We start from the raw sequence: 19,227 nt of genomic DNA on the forward strand, positions 1-19,227 counted from the left end.
AGTACTTTAGATTTGGTTTCATGCAAACACTGCCATTGTATGTCTACCTCTTGCTCTCTAAAAAATATTCTAGTAATTACAGCTCAGATCGTTATCTCAGATTAGCTGCACAAAATCAAAATGATTGTGAATACAAACCTAAATGCATATTGTAGGGCAGTCAGAATGCTCCTTGTTTGCATATATGATGGTAATCCTTCATTATGCTTTTTGTGATGTACTTTAAAAATTAGAATCCATCACTGTGAAATTATGTTTTAAATCAGCAGTGCCAGACCTACATGCAAGAATGAATGAGAATGAATTCCCTCTTCTGGAAATCTGCAGAGGTGGCAATTGAACTTTTAACTAGGTTCCAGGTCCCCCATACTGCTTAACAATTTTAGACTTTAAAAAAAAAAAAACAGAGGTAGACTTCCAGACCGTTACTTTTAGGGAGCATAATTTAGCAGTTTTTGTAGCCCTGAGTGGGCCCTAGGGACAAAAAATTGTCCCCTGGACAATTCATCTCTAGTTTAGGGTCTCAAATCAATAGGGGCCAGTAAATGCAAAATGACAGCAATTTTTCAAGTTATACAAACTTTTTAGAATACTGCACTCCCTTTTTCTGGAAATCCTAAGTGTCCGCTAAAATCTAACATAGCTTACAGCAATGGTGTACAAAGTGTGGCTCTCCAAGACTCTTTCAGTGATCTTCAACCTTCTCCACATTTGGGCTGCCTGTTTTCTAGGCTCCAAAAGAGGGGGTGAATTGCTTTCCAGAAAATGCCAGAAACATGTATTCACTTTTTAAATAGGTTGCAACCTTTCTTTCATTGTTTAACAACAACAAAAAGCTTGGCTTTTAAAACAGGAAGTGGGCTTTTAGGTTTTCCTGGGGAGACATTTTTCGGACAGCAGTCTGTGCCACCATGGAGTAGCCCAAGAACAAAAAATTGGTTCCAAGGCCAATTTTAGAAACACACTTCTGGTTCAGAGCTTCAGTGTGTTTTAACCCAGTCCTCCTAATAAGTGAAATGGTATACAGATCAGATGACACTGCTGATAACAAAGGAAATGCATTCACTGTCTTTCATAGATACATTTGTAATCTGTTTAATATTGGGCAGTTGGAAAGAGAAATGTTGCTTGGCTCTCAGCCATATTTCAATTCCCCAGCTCAAGAAAGGGTGAGAGTCATCTGCCCCTTCATCTCTACATAACAGAGAAGCTATTAGTAGTACAAAAACATACACAAGCCTTTTATTATGAGCATAGCATAATATATGGTGAAGCCAAGTCACTTTGCTAGAAAATAGAAACAGCCCAGGATGTGATACAAATAGTAGTGCTCTATTCACATGCTCTCACTATTTTCTCATCTCTGCATCTTCAACTTCTCTGGCTTATGTTTTGTTCCTTTTACTCTGTTGTTGTTGTTGTTGTTGTTGTTGTTGTTTCCACCCTTCAAGTCATTTCTGACTTATGGCAACCCTAAGGCACACCTCTCAAGGGGTTTTCTGGGGCTGAGAGTATGTGACTTGCTCAAGGTCACCAAGTGTGTTTCCATGGCTGAAAGGAGAATCAAACTCTAATCTCCAAAGTCACAACACTATGCTGGTTCCCACCAACATTTCACAGATGTAAACCAGGACATGTGTGGCCAAACAACATCAAGATGGCAAAAGTTATAAATGATAACTGCACATGCTAGGAGAGGCTGCAGCAGTTTGCTTTTGCCTGTTCCTACTGGGAAGGACAAGATCCCATCCCTCTTCCTCCTGCTGTTGAGTTAGTTGAATGTAAACTACTTTTTAATTATTATAGCAAATCTAAGATGAATGGAGAAAGTGGTAGAAGATAGTAACTTAGAAGGTATGTCACTTTTCCTGTTTCAGGGGACTCTTCTGGTCAGAGTCCTACAAATCAGACACTTCCCCATACATTAGCATTCTATGATGATCATATACAGAAACTCTTGTTGACTTTAATGCAAACTGCGGGAATCTCTGGATTCCTATTCAGTGTTATGGAATCTACTGAACTAGAAGTTTTCTACCTGCTTACCAGTTTCCAACAGATGGATTCTGCTGAAGGCCCCCCTCTCTCTATGGTTCTGTGAAAATGTGTAGGGGAGCATCTGCTAGGTTGTTAACAGACATCTCTGGATTTTTAAAGTTCTCATTCTGAAGGTTCATATCTAGTCAATAAGCATCCTTCTCCCTTGTCTTCTGAAGTTGGCTGATGTTGTACAAAGGTTGAAATGCCATGTAGAAGCACTATGGGATGGTTGATGGCCAATAAAGTGAAGTTCATTCGAGACAAGATGCAGAGATATTGTGCAGATAATTCCCAAGTTCATAGAGTAGCATTAAATACAATCACTGTAGTAGTTGCTGTTTGCATTTCTTTCGAGGGATCAGGATCACACTTTGAGGTTTCTTCTAGTCCCGAACCTAGCATTGTCACTAGACACTCAGCTGTCCTCAATGGCATATGATGTATTTTGCCATCTGAGACCTCTCATGGAGACAAAATTTTGCTGGCTGAGGTAGTTGTGTATTGTAGTTCAAAAAAGTAATGTTTCCAACTCTGACCTTCATCCATACAATCCTGCCTGTGTTGTCAGATCATGAACCACTCTTTTGTTGTCGTCGTCTAGATCTCTCTATATACTTGTCCTTTTTTTATTGGTTTAAATCAAACAACCAGAGCCAGGGGCTGTTTGACTATCTGTGACATGCCCTTCCTGTGAGCTGCTGCCAGCCTGGAGTTTTTTAGGAACAAAGCCAAATTCCTTTTTATTTTTTCTCCCACAGGTAAGACTTCGAGCCATTTAAAATTTTGTCAGTTCTTTGTTTAATACTGCTGTTTTGTTTTACCAAAACAAAGTTTTATTGATTTGGTACTTCTATTGTGTAAACTGTCCTAGAACCAATTCCGGTGTTGTGATTGCTTTTCCTTGGTTATTCTGGCTGACAGATGTCATTTGCCAATTGTGAGGAAGCCAAAGGATCACTTTGTTCATACAAACATAAACAGTGATGTTAAAACAGAAGCATTATATTTGTGAATACTCTTCCAAAGAATAATTCCATAGTACAACCCTGTATAATTCTTGCTCTGAAGTTATCTTGAATTTAGCTGAGTCTTTGTCCCGGGTCTTTGTGCACAAGTAAGTGTGTATAGGCTGCAGTCCTATCACATTTCTCTCTGACTAAGCCTCGTTCAGTGGAAACTGGTGGGTTTGAGACTATTGGGTGTGGTGAATCTGCTCTGAGTCTAATCTGAACTGTTGCTGAACCTATTTTGGAAATAGGGCTTGGTTCCTTGGATAGCTTTTGTAATGTTCAGAATGAAACCTAAAGTAGATTCACATTATTGGCTCCATCAAACTCTATGGGGCTACCTTCTTAGTAGACAAGCACGGTATTGCCCTATTATTCTATATGTTTGATCCCCCAAAGAGTAGGAAACACTTGCAAATGTTCTGTATTTGGCTGATATATACATGCATACATACACACACCATACCACCTGTTTACAGCAGCTTGCTGTAAATTGGCACTGAAGAAATGCATTGCTTTATGATTTTTCTTCCATTTCATCCTGCTGCTGTCCATGGATATGACTTCAGAACTAGTGTTGGCATTTCCTGTTGTAGTTATAATGATATTTGTCATACTGTTTTGTGTTGAATGTTTTTCTGACCAATGTAGAAAATCAGCTTTTTGTACAGGCTTAAAAGTCTATCTTGTCCCAGCTTGAAAGCAATGATCACAATTTCCATGCCCACCACAATATAAAATGAGAGGAACAAGAAAAAGTTGGGGTGCCGCAGTTTGACATCACCAAAACCAATTGTTGTTAAGGTAATAAAGCAAAAATAGAATGCACCCTCAAAATTTAAATCATGTTCCCAGTGTGGAAGAATAGCAGCAGCACAGGAAATGTATGCAAAGACAATAAAAGTCATCAATAGAAAGGGTACATCCAGTTTTTCTACTTCTTTCCCTATGTTGTCAATGTTGTCAATCATGTGATTCATCATAGCCCTTTTGTCTAGTTCAGGACAAGAACTCCATCGTTCAAATCTGGCAAGTTTTGGTGGTGCAAGGAACTCATTTTCCCTAGCAATGAGCTTTTCAAACATTTCAACATTTCGATATTGCCCAGACTTTTTTTTACAGGAAGAATTACTTTGCAACACTTCCCTGATATTTAAAGGTTCACGAAGTACTATTTTGTTTTGTCTAACTGATGATGATCTTGGTTTTGACTCTCTCCTCTTTTTGCAGTAACGTTTGCAAGAGAGTCTGCTTAAAAGTTTTGACTGTAGTTGTCTCACCTTATTGTAAGATGTAGATAATATAGCTGCAAGGATGTCTCCCATGTCAGTGAGAACCAAGAACATCAGAGGTATGCCAAATAAAGCATACAGCATACACAAATATTTCCCAAGTCTTGTCACGGGATAAGTATGACCATAACCTGAAACAATAAAATAAGAGAAAAACAATGTTATTCCATCTTTTACTCCTTGTTTTTCCATAGCACTTCAGTCAGAGCAAAGCTGATGAAATAGGAACATAATTCATAATATTTAATACATGTTCTTTCTCAACATATGAAAACTAAAACCAGTGACTGACTTGTCTGTCTTCAAATCTAAGGGCATACTTTGAGGGAGACTGATCTGAGGAAGAGACTGTGAGTTTGATAAAATATGTGATCCCAGCTTTCTTTCTGTTTATTGAGTAGAGAATGGCATTAACTACTCTTGAAATTGGAGTTATTCTTTCTGTTTTTTCTTTCTGTTTATTCTTCTTGTTGTTGTGTGCCTTCAAGTCATTTCTAACTTATGGTGACTCTAAGGTGAATCATAGAATCATATAGCTGTAAGGTAACATAAGGGCCATCCAGTCTAACTCCCTATCAGGCAGGAATTCATTACTAAAGCAGTCTTGAAAGATGGTCATCCAATTTCTCTTTAAATGAAGAAGAGTCCATCATCCTCCAAGGCTGTCTATTCCATTATCAAATAGTTTTTTACTAATATTTACATATAGAATCTCTTTTCTTGCATTTGGATCCATTGGTTCATGTCATACACCAGAAAACAAGCTGGACTAGCAGAAACATAAGCAAGCTATTCACAGATACATGTATACATACACACACAATTGTCCCAGTCCTATTGGTTACAATGAGAATAGACGCACTGAATCAATTGTTGAATGAGGAATAAGTATGAAGAGCCACCATGGAATAGTGGTTTGAGTGTTAGAGTAGAACTCTGAGAGATAAGGTTTCAAATCACCAGTCAGCCATGGAAACCCACTGGGTGATCTTGGGTAAGTCACCCAAGCCTAAGAGGAAAGCAATGGCAAATCCCCTCTGAACAAATCATGCCAAGAAAACCCCATAATAGATTCCCCTTAGGGTTGCCATAAGTTCTGAAAGCACATAACTGCAAACACTAATAATAATAATAATAATAATAATAATAATAATAATAATAATAATAACAACAACAATAATAATAATGCAGGGATGCAATGGCTCAGCAGTTAAGATGCCGACTCTAATGACCACAACATCGCCAGGTCAGCCATTCAAGACCCAAGCTCCACGTGACGGAGTGAGCTCCTGTCACTAGTCCCAGCTTCTGCCAACCTAGCCGTTCAAAAGCATGCAAAAGTGCAAGTAGATAAACAGGTACCACTTCAGTGGGAAGGTAACAGAGTTCAGTACAGTCATTCTGGCCACATGATCACGGAATGGTCTTTAGACAACACTGGCTCTTTGGCTTAGTAATGGAGAGAGCACTGCCCTTTACAGTCAGTTATGACTTGGCAAGTATGTCAAAGGGGAAACTTTCAGGGAAATATCTCTCTCTCTCTCTCTCTCTCTCTCTCTCTCTCTATCTCTCTATCTATCTATCTATCTATCTATCTATCTATCTATCTCTATCTCTCTCTCAGTGTGTAGGAACTCCCGCCTTGGTACAAGCTGCCAGACCCCTTTCCTCCTCACCATAGTATCTTCACCAACTCAAGTGTGTGTGTGTCTTTTAACATTCATAACTCGTAGGCTCATTGTCAAGTTGAAGGCTTTCACAGCCGGCATCCATAGTTTTATGTGGGTTTTTCAGGCTATGAGGTCATATTCTACAAGAGTTTATTTCTGACATTTCATGAGCAGCTGTGGCTGGCATCTTCAGAGAAAGGCACTCTCTCTGTCATCTGCAGATATGGTAACAACCTTTTCATTACCCAAGTAGACAACAAGGAAACCTGGCTCCATTTCCTTGCCATGACTCCCCTCTGCTTCCACTTCCTTCCCTCTGCCCTTCCCTGTGCTTCCTTCTAGAGAAGGGGAAGAGTCCATGGCCACCATCTCCCTTTGCTGGCCTAGCCAGCAGTCATGCCAGAACTGGAAGGAGTTGACAGGTGTCAGCAGCACCCCATCCCTGTCAATGGTTGCAGCAGACAGATGGCAGAGGCACCCTGGCCAGGGGCAGGAGCAATTGGGCAGTCTTGAGATTGATAGTGAATCACCACCCTACCAGGTGGTGTTGTGTCACCAGATGCTGTCCACATACCCCATACACCCTAGGGATGGCACTGCTTTCTACACAAAAATCTTGACTTGTAGAAAACACCATTTTGAATAAATCCAGTGCCTTTTCTGTGCAAAACCCTGATATTTGAAGAAACAGATTTTTGTAAAAAGTGGGGGAGGTCCCAAATGTGAAAAATGGTTGAGTGGTTAAGCATTTTTTGAATGTCTCAGGAAGGCATTCAGACCTACCCTTTTGTATTGAGAAGATCTGGATCTCTGTAGTGATGCAATACCAGATCAAAGTTCTCACTATGGAGGCACTCCGTTTTACATCCCCAAATCTCTCCTAGGCAATTTAAACCACCTTCCCATTCAAACTAGCACCCATTGGAGAGGAAATGGCACCACTGCCATTTCCTGTACTGCTGCCGCATGACCTGGATCAATTACATCCAGATCACTCTTGTACTTTCAAAAAGATGTGGTAAGGGACCTTGTGTCAAATGCACTGTGTTAAATCAGGGTTTTTTCCTGCCCCCGCCCCACACAAACAGTGCCGGATGCATTTGGGGCAAATCTGAACATCGTGGAAATAACCCAGTTTCATACCAGGTTATTTCTGTTGTGTGAATGAGGTCTCAGTGTGTATGAGAAAATTTGCAGATAGTCTCTTGATGGTTAGAACATATGGACTGGAATTGTTTTTGGCTATATAGGTATATTTCAGTAAAAAAAAAGCTTCAGATAACGAAGATCCTTTTTACAAAGTCTTTTTATGCCCACTCCCTTTTCTTCCTTGTCCTCTATCTAGTTGGAAGATTTATACCAACATTAGCATTGGAAGGATGGCAAAGGAGGGCTGGAAAAAATACAGACTTTCAGTGTCAGGTTGCAGTAGCATGTCTGCAGTAAATGTAACAAAACCTGAGCCTGGAAACAGTGGGATCAGGGACGTAGCCGGGGGGGGGGGGTTCTTTCAGCACTTCCTTTGCACAGCGCATTTAAATGCTGCACCAAAAGGAGTGCTGTGACCTCCCCATCAGGGGGGGAAAGGGCAGCATCAGGACGTATGGTGAGGCCAACCTTTTTGGTCAGTCTGTAAAGCTCCCAAGTGAACATGGTTCAGCAATAAAAGCCAAAATCTGCATCCAGATTTAGGAGCATGGGTTATGCATGGCAATCATAAAACTTAAAAGTTCCAAGTCTATGATATTTTTTGCTAGAATATTGCGTCATCCTACATCTTAGATATTAATGTTCCTTCTTCCTACTTTCACTTCAGTCCCATCCTCATTTCACTAGGAAACAGCTATGGTTTAAGCAATGGCGTTATGAAGGCGGGAGTGAACACATCTGGTATGAAGGAACAGTGGAAGTATCAAGGTGATCCAATAAATAGAAAGACCGGTCCAAGTTATTCCATAGAGAAGAAGCTTAATGTTTAGCTCTGGTCTTCCCCAGTCTATTAGGATTTAAGGTCCACTCACTCATTAGACTCAGTTTATGCTGGGCTTTAACACTCTAACTATATGTAATGTTACAATGTATGATTTTACTTTACATAGGACAGGAAATCCTCTTATTTTGAAAGTACCCTCCGTTGGGAAGGGCTGTTCACGCCAAGCCTAGATTAAACTAAAGAACTAACATATGGAGTGCGGGCTTTGAAATTCCCCATAGAGCCAGCATTTGGCATCAGATGAAACATGTGCACAGGTCATGGGGTGCCAATCTTCTCCATTTGGTGAAATGCATTGCCTTTGCTTTCAGGTTTGGAACTGTTTCTAAGTATTAATCCATATGGAAATTTTGTGTTCTTTCATTCACTTTAGTGATGGCAATTCTTCCTCCTCCTCCTAGCTCCTTTCTTCTTCTCGTTTCTTCTTCTTCTTCTTCTCTTCTTCTTCTTCTTCTTCTTTTTTTGCAGGTAGCCAGTTTATTTACAGATGTCTTCTTTGTGCAAAGCAATGTGCGAAAAGTTTGCAAGGTGCACAGAAGTGAGGAAATAGCAAAACTGAGTGAAGGTGGTTTGTATCCACAGCACTGGGGAATAGCCATTAATCCATACAAGGACAAAGGCATTGCAGCTTCTTGGAAAATTAGATTTATTATCTTCACATCCTTTGGGAATCCCTTATTACACTGAGTCCATTAGTGCACCCATTTCTATGCTTTTCCACTTTGCATTCCCTTACTGGATCTCTTCGTTCTGTTGTTGCCAAAGGCGGGCACCAAAAGCTATAGTTATGATAGAAAAATTGTCAAATATCAGGAGACTGGCTACCATCACTGTGTACAGTAGCTGATCATCTCTATGCATTACAGCATTGGGGGGAATCAATAGCCATTCGTATGCTGTATTAGCATCTGACAGACTACATTGTTAAGGTCATGATTGGTTGCAGCTCTCTCCAGGTTCCTTTGGGGTATTAAAGAACCCTGTTATAATCAAGAACACTTTTAACTGCAGCAGAAACAGAGCATCCCCTTTGTTCTTAAGACAGAAGAGGAGTGCCGGAATCATTTCTTCATCTTCGCTGTTCTTGAAAGCTTTCTGGTTTTGTCAATTACAACGTTTGGAGTGAGATGAAGTCTCCAACCAAGTTCTTCCCAGACCGAAAAAAGGACTTTTAGCGGTGTTTTTGGGCTGTCTTTCCTCATGCCTGTTTTTCTCTGTTTCCTTAGTTATCTATGCATTGCTGGTGCCCTCATGTTTTCCCACGTTGAGGGCAACAGAGAGAGCAATGAAACTGATGCATACAGGAAATTCAGGCTGAGTCTTTGGAATCTCTCTAAGGATTTGTCAGGTGTGTATAACGTCAGCAGAGAGCATGGCAAATTATTGCATTACCAGTCCTCTTCATTTTTAAATGTCTGGATAATATTTGGGAATGTCAGATTGCCACCCTATAAGATCTCCTATCAGTGAAACAGGGACGCTGCTCTGAGTTAGTTTGATGTTTAAATGAGCTATACAATGTGTTTTGCCCACACTTCCATTCTAAAAGCATTTGTCAGTTCTATCGAGGGAATGTAAGTTCTCCAGGATACAACCAATCTTTAGGATAAAAGACATCATTTTAAAAATTATTTTCTTGGGAATGGTGGTGGTGAAATTATCTCTATGCTATATCTATTTATGGAAGGGAAGAGAGAGAATCTTTCCCTTTTTGGAAACATTGCAGTTTTAATTTATACAACTTCTTGGTGTTTGTTTTTACTATATGGCATTATTTTATCTACTTTTGTTAATAGTTTGAAAAAAGAAAAATCTAGAAAAACAAATCCAGGAACAATCCCTGAATGTGGCAAAATATATATGATAACCCCAATTAGGTGGATTGTATACTTCTCTCTACACTGAATAACTGCAGAGAATTCACATATAGATTAGGAGAGGCACTATTGGATCACAAGGGGTTGTTTCGAGTCCAAACCTACTTGGCATCAAAATAATTTCTCACCTCCTGGAAATTAACATGGAAGGATATGTGTGTGAGTTTAAATAATAATGTTAAATCCAGATTTGTAACTGATAGAATTATCATGTTAATGATATTTAAACAAGGTCCATAATCTATTGTTCAGTATGATCAGGTCCCTTATTACTAAATTCTCACATGTCTCACTTTGTTATCAAACAGAAAATGAGACCTCAAATGAAATCTTAAGAACAGACACACGAAATGCTCAGTATATTGACATTCATATGGTTTCCAATCCCAAAAAGAAATGGTCCTTGCTGGCCGCTCTCTTTTTTGCTGCACTGTGTTCAAACGGGGTATGTACAAGTTTTTTTCTGTGTTTTGTGTTAGGTTTACTTAGATACTTGTTTCATTGGTAATGAATGAAACAAAATAAACAAAAAACTGAAGGGATTCATGACCCCTCAAGATTAGCATACACCACAAGACCCCCCTCCCACTGTCTAAATGACACCATGCGTTAAGGAATATAAGGCTATAATTCTATTCACCCTATACAGGAATACTAATGGACAAAATCCTGTATGGAAGTTATATCTTTGTAATGGACTGTACATGTGCAAGAATTAAACTGGCAGTCTCATAATGCGCGATATCCTGTAGAGGTTTCTATCACATACTTGTATGGTAAAGCCTACAAAATGATTGCTGTGCACAGGAATTTGCTGTTGTCTCAGTATGCATCTTTGCAATTCACTAACAGGGTTTCGTAGCACCTCTGCTACTAGTTTAGTATACTTAAAGTTACCTTAAGTTAGGAGCTCTTATTGCTATGGCAGATCCCCTAAGAGGCCTTCCCGATGTCTTAGAAGTTAATGTGTTTTGAAGTATATATAAGAATATATGCTTATTCTTTATTTTGTTCAATTTTTATTTCTTTCATTTTCCTGGAGCATCCACAGAGCACCTGGGGAATGCACAGGGAGCCCTAAGAGCTCTCAGAGCACAGATTGGGACACCCCTGCCTTAAGTGAAGGGTGTACTCATGCCAAGTCTGACAAAGTTCAAGACGCAAACATAAAATGTAGATAATACAGAACTGTAATTAAACATACCAGTTTATGTATCAATGAAAAAAACACATCAAATAAAGCACAGCAAAAAGAAAAAATACATGTGAACCGCTTCCATCGCTTTACTTAACTTTGGCTATTTACTTTGCCTAAAAATAAAGCCTTTCTGAATAAAAATGTCTTTGAAGTTAGTGGAAGAAGAAATAAAAGGGCAAACCTAATTTTCCTTGACAGCAATCTTCCATAGCATAGGACAGCCATGAAGAGGTCTTATTTTTAGTTTTTGTCAGATTGGCTCCAGTGGAAGCAAGACATAGGAGCTATCTTCAGTTCCATGCACTTCAAGTGCTGAGCGATAAACTCCAAACAGAAGGCTTTGCAGAAGATTGGAAAGCCTGGGAGACTTGTATGACAGAATGCTGCCTTTCTGACAGCCTGTACAGCCTTCATATAGGTGTTATTGGTTATAACCAGCACTTTTGAATTGTGACTAGTAGTCTCTAAAGCTTTTAGAACAGGGAGTCACATGCTCTCTGTAAACTAGTCCTGCCAATAATCTGGTAGCAGTATTTTTGGCCGCCGAAATTTCCAAACACTTTTCAAAGGTAGGCTTCTGGCTAATATGGATCATGCTGGTACTTTAGTCTAGGACCACACAGAAAATGCCACTGATGCATATGGAAGTTCATGGACTAATGTCACAGAGAAAAATCAGAGGTGGGGCACCTGACAAGAGTTGGAGGGCCTATATTATAACCTGGAGGAGCATCCATCCCCCCAAACCCTGCCACTAGTTTTAATTTTTATATTGAAAAGCTTGTTCTTTTTTTTCTTGGTGAAAATGACCCCCACATTGCCAAACTCATCAGGATTGTTCCACATGATGTCATGACAAACTGTTCATACATCTTTGCCACTTTAGTTCTCATCTAAAATTATTTAATGTTTAAAGGGTTTAGTTTTCCCTTTCCAGCTTAAATGATAAATATGGATAGTGGCATCCCTGAAGTTGGTGTCACCTGGTTCTGGAGGAGTGGGCAGTGAACTGTCTTGCCCACTTCTCACTGCCAACCTGCCCAGATCCCTACGCACCCCAAAGGCCTTCAGGGTATGGCATGGCTCCAGCTATGATGTACCCTGAAGGTAGTGCCTGCCACAGGCCGTCAGAGTCCATGTGGCAACTGCCACCACAGAGTCCTTGAAAGCGCATACCCCAGCAGCCATTGTTATGAGGGGAGCAGCGCTACAGCCTCTGGCGACCCATTTAGTGTCCTGTGGTGTGCTTGGCAAATGGGAACGTGCCCTTTCCCATTCACCCGTAACGCCATTCCAGTCCCACTGAGGGTACCGCCCCACCAGCGTGACTCCCTCCTCTAAAGTGTCACCTGGGTGCAGTCTGTATTCCCTATACTCCCCTAGTGATGCCACTAAATATGGATACTCTTCCAAAATCTGAAACAACGTCCTCTGCCACTTGGAAAGTGTTAATAATGTATAATGTGCAGGTATAAGTGTATAGTGTATAAATAAAGCATTGGTTGTTGTATGATTGAAGGGCAGTGGCACCACCCTGATATTATATCGACTAGTGCTACCGAAAGTGATGGTCCATGGATTGGTGATGGTGTGTGAACCCTTATCTTGTGATCCAAATAGTAGTTGTAGCCAATGGACACAAATAGGGTACTGGTCCCTGGCACATTAGAGGAGGAAGGGCCAGTTCCTTAGATGCCTGAGAAGCACTGATTAAGTAGGTCTAGTAAATATCCAGCCTGACACATTAGGAAAAAACACACACTCCATTATTAATAAAATTGTAGATACCATGCAGATTTGACCTGAACAGTGTAATCTAGTAAGTAATTATGGTCCTTATTTCGTAGTATCTCAAGTTATAGCAGGAAGGGAAAAAAGAAGGTTAACCTTCATGTGAGTACAGTTTATGTTTTACCTTCAGCTGTTTTTTATAACCATGTGGAAGGGGGCACTGAGAGTTACCCCTGTCTAAGTCTGGAAATCCTGTCTTTATTTACCAGAGAGTAAACCCCACTGAATTCAATGGAAGTATTCTGGAGAGATATGAATAGGATTGTACTGTCAGTCAGTCAAATGCGGTACTTCTCATCTGAAGGATCCAATTTACATGTAACACATGCATCCTTGTAAATTCCCACCATAGTTCCTTGCACAGCGCAGTTAGTTTGTGCCCACAAAATCTCATATTGTTTTTGAGTCTTTCCTGTTTTTTTAAAAAAATCTTATTTAGTATATACTAAAATAACACGTAAGGAAAAAAAACAAATATGTGTCAATAACTATAAAATAACATGCATCCATAACTGAATGTAAAAAATTTTGCAAACTTTGGAAATGGGTCCCTCACTGGACTTGTGCTTGCCCAAGAACTGACTCCAACATGATAGACACAATCTCCCCTCTGGGTAACAGCACCTGAACAACTTCTTCCAGAATAAATTTCTCCACCTGATGGGAAAAAACCTGGAATATTATTTTGCCAGAGAAGGCTGGAGAAGAGGTCAGATAATCCCAATATAATATCCCACTGGATTTGGTCACAGGCTAAATCCAGTTGCAATTTACTATTTAGATTTGATCTTTGAAATGAATGAACTTTTTAGACATAACCAAGGTGGGAACTTCGTGGACCTTCAGATGCTGTGGGACTGCTACTTCCAGCAACCCTAGGCAGCATAGCAAATGGTGAGGGATGCTGGGAGCTGTAGTTTAACAACATCTAGTGGGTCACACAATTCCAACAATAGTTAAATTAACTTAAGTCTCACCGTTTCAAGGATCTGCTGTAGGTGTGATCAGATTTAGTCCATTAAATCCATGCAATTATATCCATGCAATTTTTTGCTTCCCAAAGTTAAAATTTTTTTGACAGCTTTTGCATTACAGTTACATTTTGTCTGCCAACTCTTAATCTAAAACTGCTCTGAGTCCTGATGTGTTTGCTATCTGCCATGCCTTGACAGCCTTCCTTGCCTGTCTGCACTTTGGGGTTATGCCAATAGTTTGCAATGATCATTTTTTCAGAAGAGTGAATAAATCTGAACTTTAGTGGGTGTGGTATGTGTTTGATGCATAGTCATTCAGAAATCTAAGCCATATGGTATCTATGGTAAGTGGTTAATCATAGCTGGTCATTCTATACATTTCAATTACAATTGTTTTTCAAATATTTGGACAACAGAGTATGGCTACAGCATTTGTAAATATTTGCAGTCTGAAAATCTGATTTCCAGCAGTTAGAACTGTCAGTTTTATGGCTAGAATCCTTGTATCAGTTAATGAGTAGATATGGATGGAGTAAATCTAGGTAATGTTTTGTATTCATGATTGTTAGTTAGTCATGGATTTGACACTAGTACCAAGGTCTTAACCCACCCACCCCGCTTTCAAATCTACTTTCTGGGCATCAGGTGCATGAGGAGGAGTGACTGGAATTTGGATGAAGACATCTCCATCAGGTTTGGGGTGGAGGTGGGCCAGAGAGGTACCTAGTATACTTAACTAAACAGCTGATACAAGATTGTTGGCCTATATATCCTGTTCAGTTTATCCAATGCCAAATATCAGCATCATGCCATTTTATAATAATTGTTATTTTAAGAATACAATCCTGTGTGCTCTCACTGTTGCTAAAAGACTTGTATTCCACAGTTGGAAAAATCAACATTCATCATTTGTTTGAATGGCCAGAAGACCTCCATCCTTCAGCTATTCATGAAAATATAGATGTAAGATTCACGAAAGATTCAACCAGCTTATATTATTGGGCATATGCCTGGCTTGTGTTTCTGTCCTATATACTTCACCTTTTTTCTTCTCTTCCCCCCACTTTCTTTGTTATGCTTTTTTAAAAATCATTTAAAAAAATCTAAGAATATAACAAATATACTTTGCTACAACCTGCTAAGAATATCTGATTCTAACTGGATTCTTGGGATGGCCATGAGAGCCAATGTGGTTAGTAAGTTTGAATATTGGACTACGACTCTGGGGACCAGGATTCAAATGCGGGCTCACCATGGAAACACACTGGGTGACCTGGGCAAGTCACATGCTCTCAGCCTCGAGGATGATAGTGGTTAATCCCCTCTGAAGAAACTAACCACAAAAAACCTATGATAGATTCACCTTAGGATCGCCATAAGTTGGAATGACTCAAAGGCACACAACAACAAACAACAACTCGAAAATATCTGAAGTCTACAAAAACAAAGTGTTTTTGCATAAGCCCAATATTAGCTGTAGAAAACATGTTTACAGATATGCTGCTTATCTAATTGCAACCTTTTGTGCAGGGGTCAGACTGAAAAAAGCAATATGTTCTGTATGCAGCATTTTATTATCTTGTAATACTAATCCTATGCATGTTTATCAAGAAATCAGCCAGGTGTGATCAATGGGACGTACTCTGATAGCAACTGCGCTTCATTTCAGAAGTGAGCCTGCATGAACCTATTTCAATGGATCTTCTTTTGATAAAGTAGCTGGATTGTAATGTATGGCATCAGAATTAAATGCATTAGGGACATAGTAAGGAGCTGTCCTGTTAGGGGAACCACTCTGCAGTTTAGTCTGAACTATATGGAGCTTTTCCAGATGTTGAGTCTATTGTAGGAATTCAAATTTAAGACTACAACCTAGAGACCCCCTCTGACCTGGATGGCGTGGATATGGTACAGTATTATTATCTACTCAGCTGTAATAGCTCCAGGGCTTTTCCCAGGTAGGCTGCGGCTCCCTTTAAATGGAAATGTGGCCCTAGACAGACCACCCAAAATGGCAGTTTGCAGGCACCTGTTTTAACTCCGGAGGATGCCGCAGTTGCCAAACGCGCAACATCCCCCAGAGTAAAAAGAACCCAGTTCTTACGAGGTTCTTTTTGTGGCACCCCCGGTTAGTCATGAGTGCACCACTGGCGCACTCATGATGTAAGCAACGTGCAGCGATGTGTGGAGCTACGCATCCCTTACAATCAAGATGGTGGCAGCTGTGTGGGCAGGTCACCGCCATTAGGCCAGCACCATTATACACTAGGGTTCCGGAACATGTGGTTGCTGTGTGGTCCGGAACCCCAGATGTCATGCTGCCACGCCGCTTTTGGCCCATCTGTCTTGGGCCTCAGAGATCAAATATATTCTCCACCACTAGAATTATAATAATAAAATCATAATAATTATTTGTATACCGCACCTCTGGCAAACCAATCCGGGCGTTGGGATTTAACAACAGTAAAATATAAATATGACAATGAAAAAACTTTATCCCTCCACCCTTAAGATCAGTATTAAACAATATAACAATTAAAAAACACAATACAAACATAAAACCAGCAGTTAAAACTAAAAACCCTGATATCCCTCTGTTGATCCTCAACCATCACAAGATGGGGCCACGGGAGGAATGAGGGAATCAGGGAACCTGGGAACCTGGGAACTGCGGCCGGGATGGTAATCTGAAAGGCCTGCCGGAAGAGATCCGTCTTGACCGCTTTTTTAAAGCTGTCTAATGATGTTATACTGACGGATCTCATCGGCAGGTCGTTCCAGAGTTTGGGGGCGACAGCAGAGAACGCCTCTGGGAGGTTGCCGCAAGCCTAGATTTTAGAGGCTGCAGTAAGTTCCTCCCAGAGGACCGGAGAGTGCGGGGAGGATGTACGGGAGGAGGCGGTGCTAAGATAGTTGGACCCAAGCCATTTAGGGCTTTAAAGGTGATAACCAACACCTTGTAACTGGGCCCGGAAGCTGATAGGCAGCCAGTGGAGGGACCTCAAAACCGGAGATGTGGTCCCTCCTAGATGTAACCTGACAAAGACTGGCTGCCATGTTTGAACCAGCGTAATTTCCGAGTCAAGCACAGGGTAGCCCCTGTGAGTGCATTACAGAAAGTCAAGGCGTGAGGTTACCAGCGCGTGCACACCGTCTCGAGATCCCTTACTTCCAGAAAAGGGCGCAGCTGCGTATCAGCCGAAGTGCTCAACAGGCACTCCTGACCGTCGCCTTTACCTGATTTGTCATCAGGAGCGACGAGTCAAGAGCACCCCCAGACTGCGAACACAGTCGCTGGAGGAGATGTGACCCCCATCCAGGACTGGAGGTTTGCAAACCACAATTCTTGGTTTCGGGGCCCGCTGACCATGAGCACCTCCGTCTTGTCTGGATTTCAGTTTTCATCTGTTTTTTCCTCATCCAGCCCATTACCGCCTGAAGACATTCATTGAGAGAAGAGATCCATCGGAATTCGAGGCGCACGAACGAGTACGGAGAAATAGATTTGGGTGTTCATCAGCGTACTGGTTCCTTTAACACACATAGTTCCTAGATTTGAGTTCCTTTATTTAAGACTGCGTTTTCATTGTCCTTGAGTATTTAGTTTATTTTAACACATACGTATACTGTTTGCTGTTGCATGTCATTTCAGGGAGAAAGAAGAAAACGTAGAATTAAACTGGTTCCTTTACCACAAATAGTCCTAGATTTTGTAGCACCTTGAGACTAAGTGCACAAAACAAATTGCAGCATAAGCATTCACAGACTTGTCTACTCTTTAGGTGCATGGAGTGAAGTGTGTCAAGGAAGGACCTTTATGTCAGACTCATGTACTAGCCATAGAAATGCAAAACTTGTGGTTATGGTCATGAGGTGACAAGTTTCTGTTTTTAACTATGGTCATTGAGGGACAAAAGCAGGAGAAAATATATTGTCTAAGACCAAGGTTGAGGATGACCATTTAAATGTTGGCGAGAGTTTTGGCTGGCAGAGAGGAGATATGATAAACTGGCAAAGAAGGGCTTTTTGAGGCTGGGGTATTAAACAGTGTTGTAGCATGTGTGTAGTGTGCTAGGAAGCCATTGCTCCAGACTAATAAGGCTCATGTCTCTGAATTTGCATTAGAGTTTCCTATTGATTTAAGACTGCGTTTTCATTGTCCTATAGTATTTAGTTCTATTTTTAACACATACAGTATACTGTTTTGCTGTTGCATGTCATTTCAGAGGAGAAGAAGAAAACGACAGTTTCAAAAGAAATTATTAGCATTTGAGATTTGTAGAATGTCAGTACTATAAGCATACTTTGCTGAGTCATATATTAGCTTTTAGAGCTGGGCCTTTCACAATACATTATTTATCACAAGATTCAATTTTAACTGGAAGTGGGCTGGCATACTGGGAATCCTGGGTTTGCAGTTCAGTGAGGTTTCTAAGAGCTGCCCTTGGTGATAACTCTAAGTACTCCTCCCTAAACAGCAAATCCCTGATTCCAGAAGATGTTGTTGTGGTAGTTAAATGTGTGAATTGTAATGGTATAACGTGATGTGAAAAAAAAATCCTGATATGAGACTTGCTGCACTGTCTTGTAAGTGGGGTGGACTGTAACAGCAACCATTTATGCTTAGAGATCCAAACATTTTAACATTGCAAAGCAGGAAAAAAAAACCTGATACAAATTTAAGATCTCGATTCTTACCACTGTGGTCTTTTCAAAAATGACCATCAGTTTTTGTACAGCTGTTATCAATAGTGGAGCTCCGATATGAGGTCAGCTTTTGCATCTTACCAGTGATATATGCTCATCTGCTATAATGTAAAATACCTGTCAGTTATGTTATATTATGATGTGTGTTCCTGATAGCAGAGGGCTGGGCTGAATGGCCTTTGTGACCTTTTCCAACTCTTGTTTCTAGGTAAACACCTGCATACTTAACAAAAAAACCTTTACGAACCTTTAGAGACACTTAATGTGTTCTTCCAAAATGCATCCAGGACTGGTTTTTCTTTCACCAGGCCTCCTACTTTTCTTATGATTCCAATTTTGGTGGCCAAACTTACAAATCTGGCTTTTTAAAACATGCTGGGGTGGGGAGTTGGTGAAGTAGGCTTATCTACTATCTTCCCCTTCCTCTTTCTTTTGCTGTTCATACATGCGCAGTAGGGATTCTAAGAGGCAGCTGCTCGTTTACCTTCACCTGTTGTAGGCAGGCACCCACTGCTACAATAAGATTGTCTCAAGCAAAATCCCACCAGGGACGTAGCTAGGATTTTAGGAAGGGGGAGGTCCAGACTAAGTGCCACCATTATAATGGGGCTGGAGTGTGGTGGCACAGCAGCACACACCATTCATTTTCTAATGGAAGGGGGGGTCCGGACCCCAAGG

General features: G+C 40.6%; 1 protein-coding gene across 1 annotated transcript in view; it reads right to left on the reverse strand.

The window, feature by feature from the left end:
* Window positions 1-3,658: 3,658 nt before the first annotated feature.
* KCNK18 (potassium two pore domain channel subfamily K member 18) overlaps window positions 3,659-19,227 on the reverse strand; it is a 24,926-nt gene continuing 9,357 nt past the window's right edge. Inside the window, exon 3 of the mRNA XM_042458488.1 lies at window positions 3,659-4,470. Coding sequence (XP_042314422.1) covers window positions 3,659-4,470 — 812 coding nt within the window. The remainder of the gene's footprint in view (window positions 4,471-19,227) is intronic.

The sequence above is a fragment of the Sceloporus undulatus genome, chromosome 3, assembly GCF_019175285.1.
Source record: "Sceloporus undulatus isolate JIND9_A2432 ecotype Alabama chromosome 3, SceUnd_v1.1, whole genome shotgun sequence".
Taxonomy (NCBI): Eukaryota; Metazoa; Chordata; class Lepidosauria; order Squamata; family Phrynosomatidae; genus Sceloporus; species Sceloporus undulatus.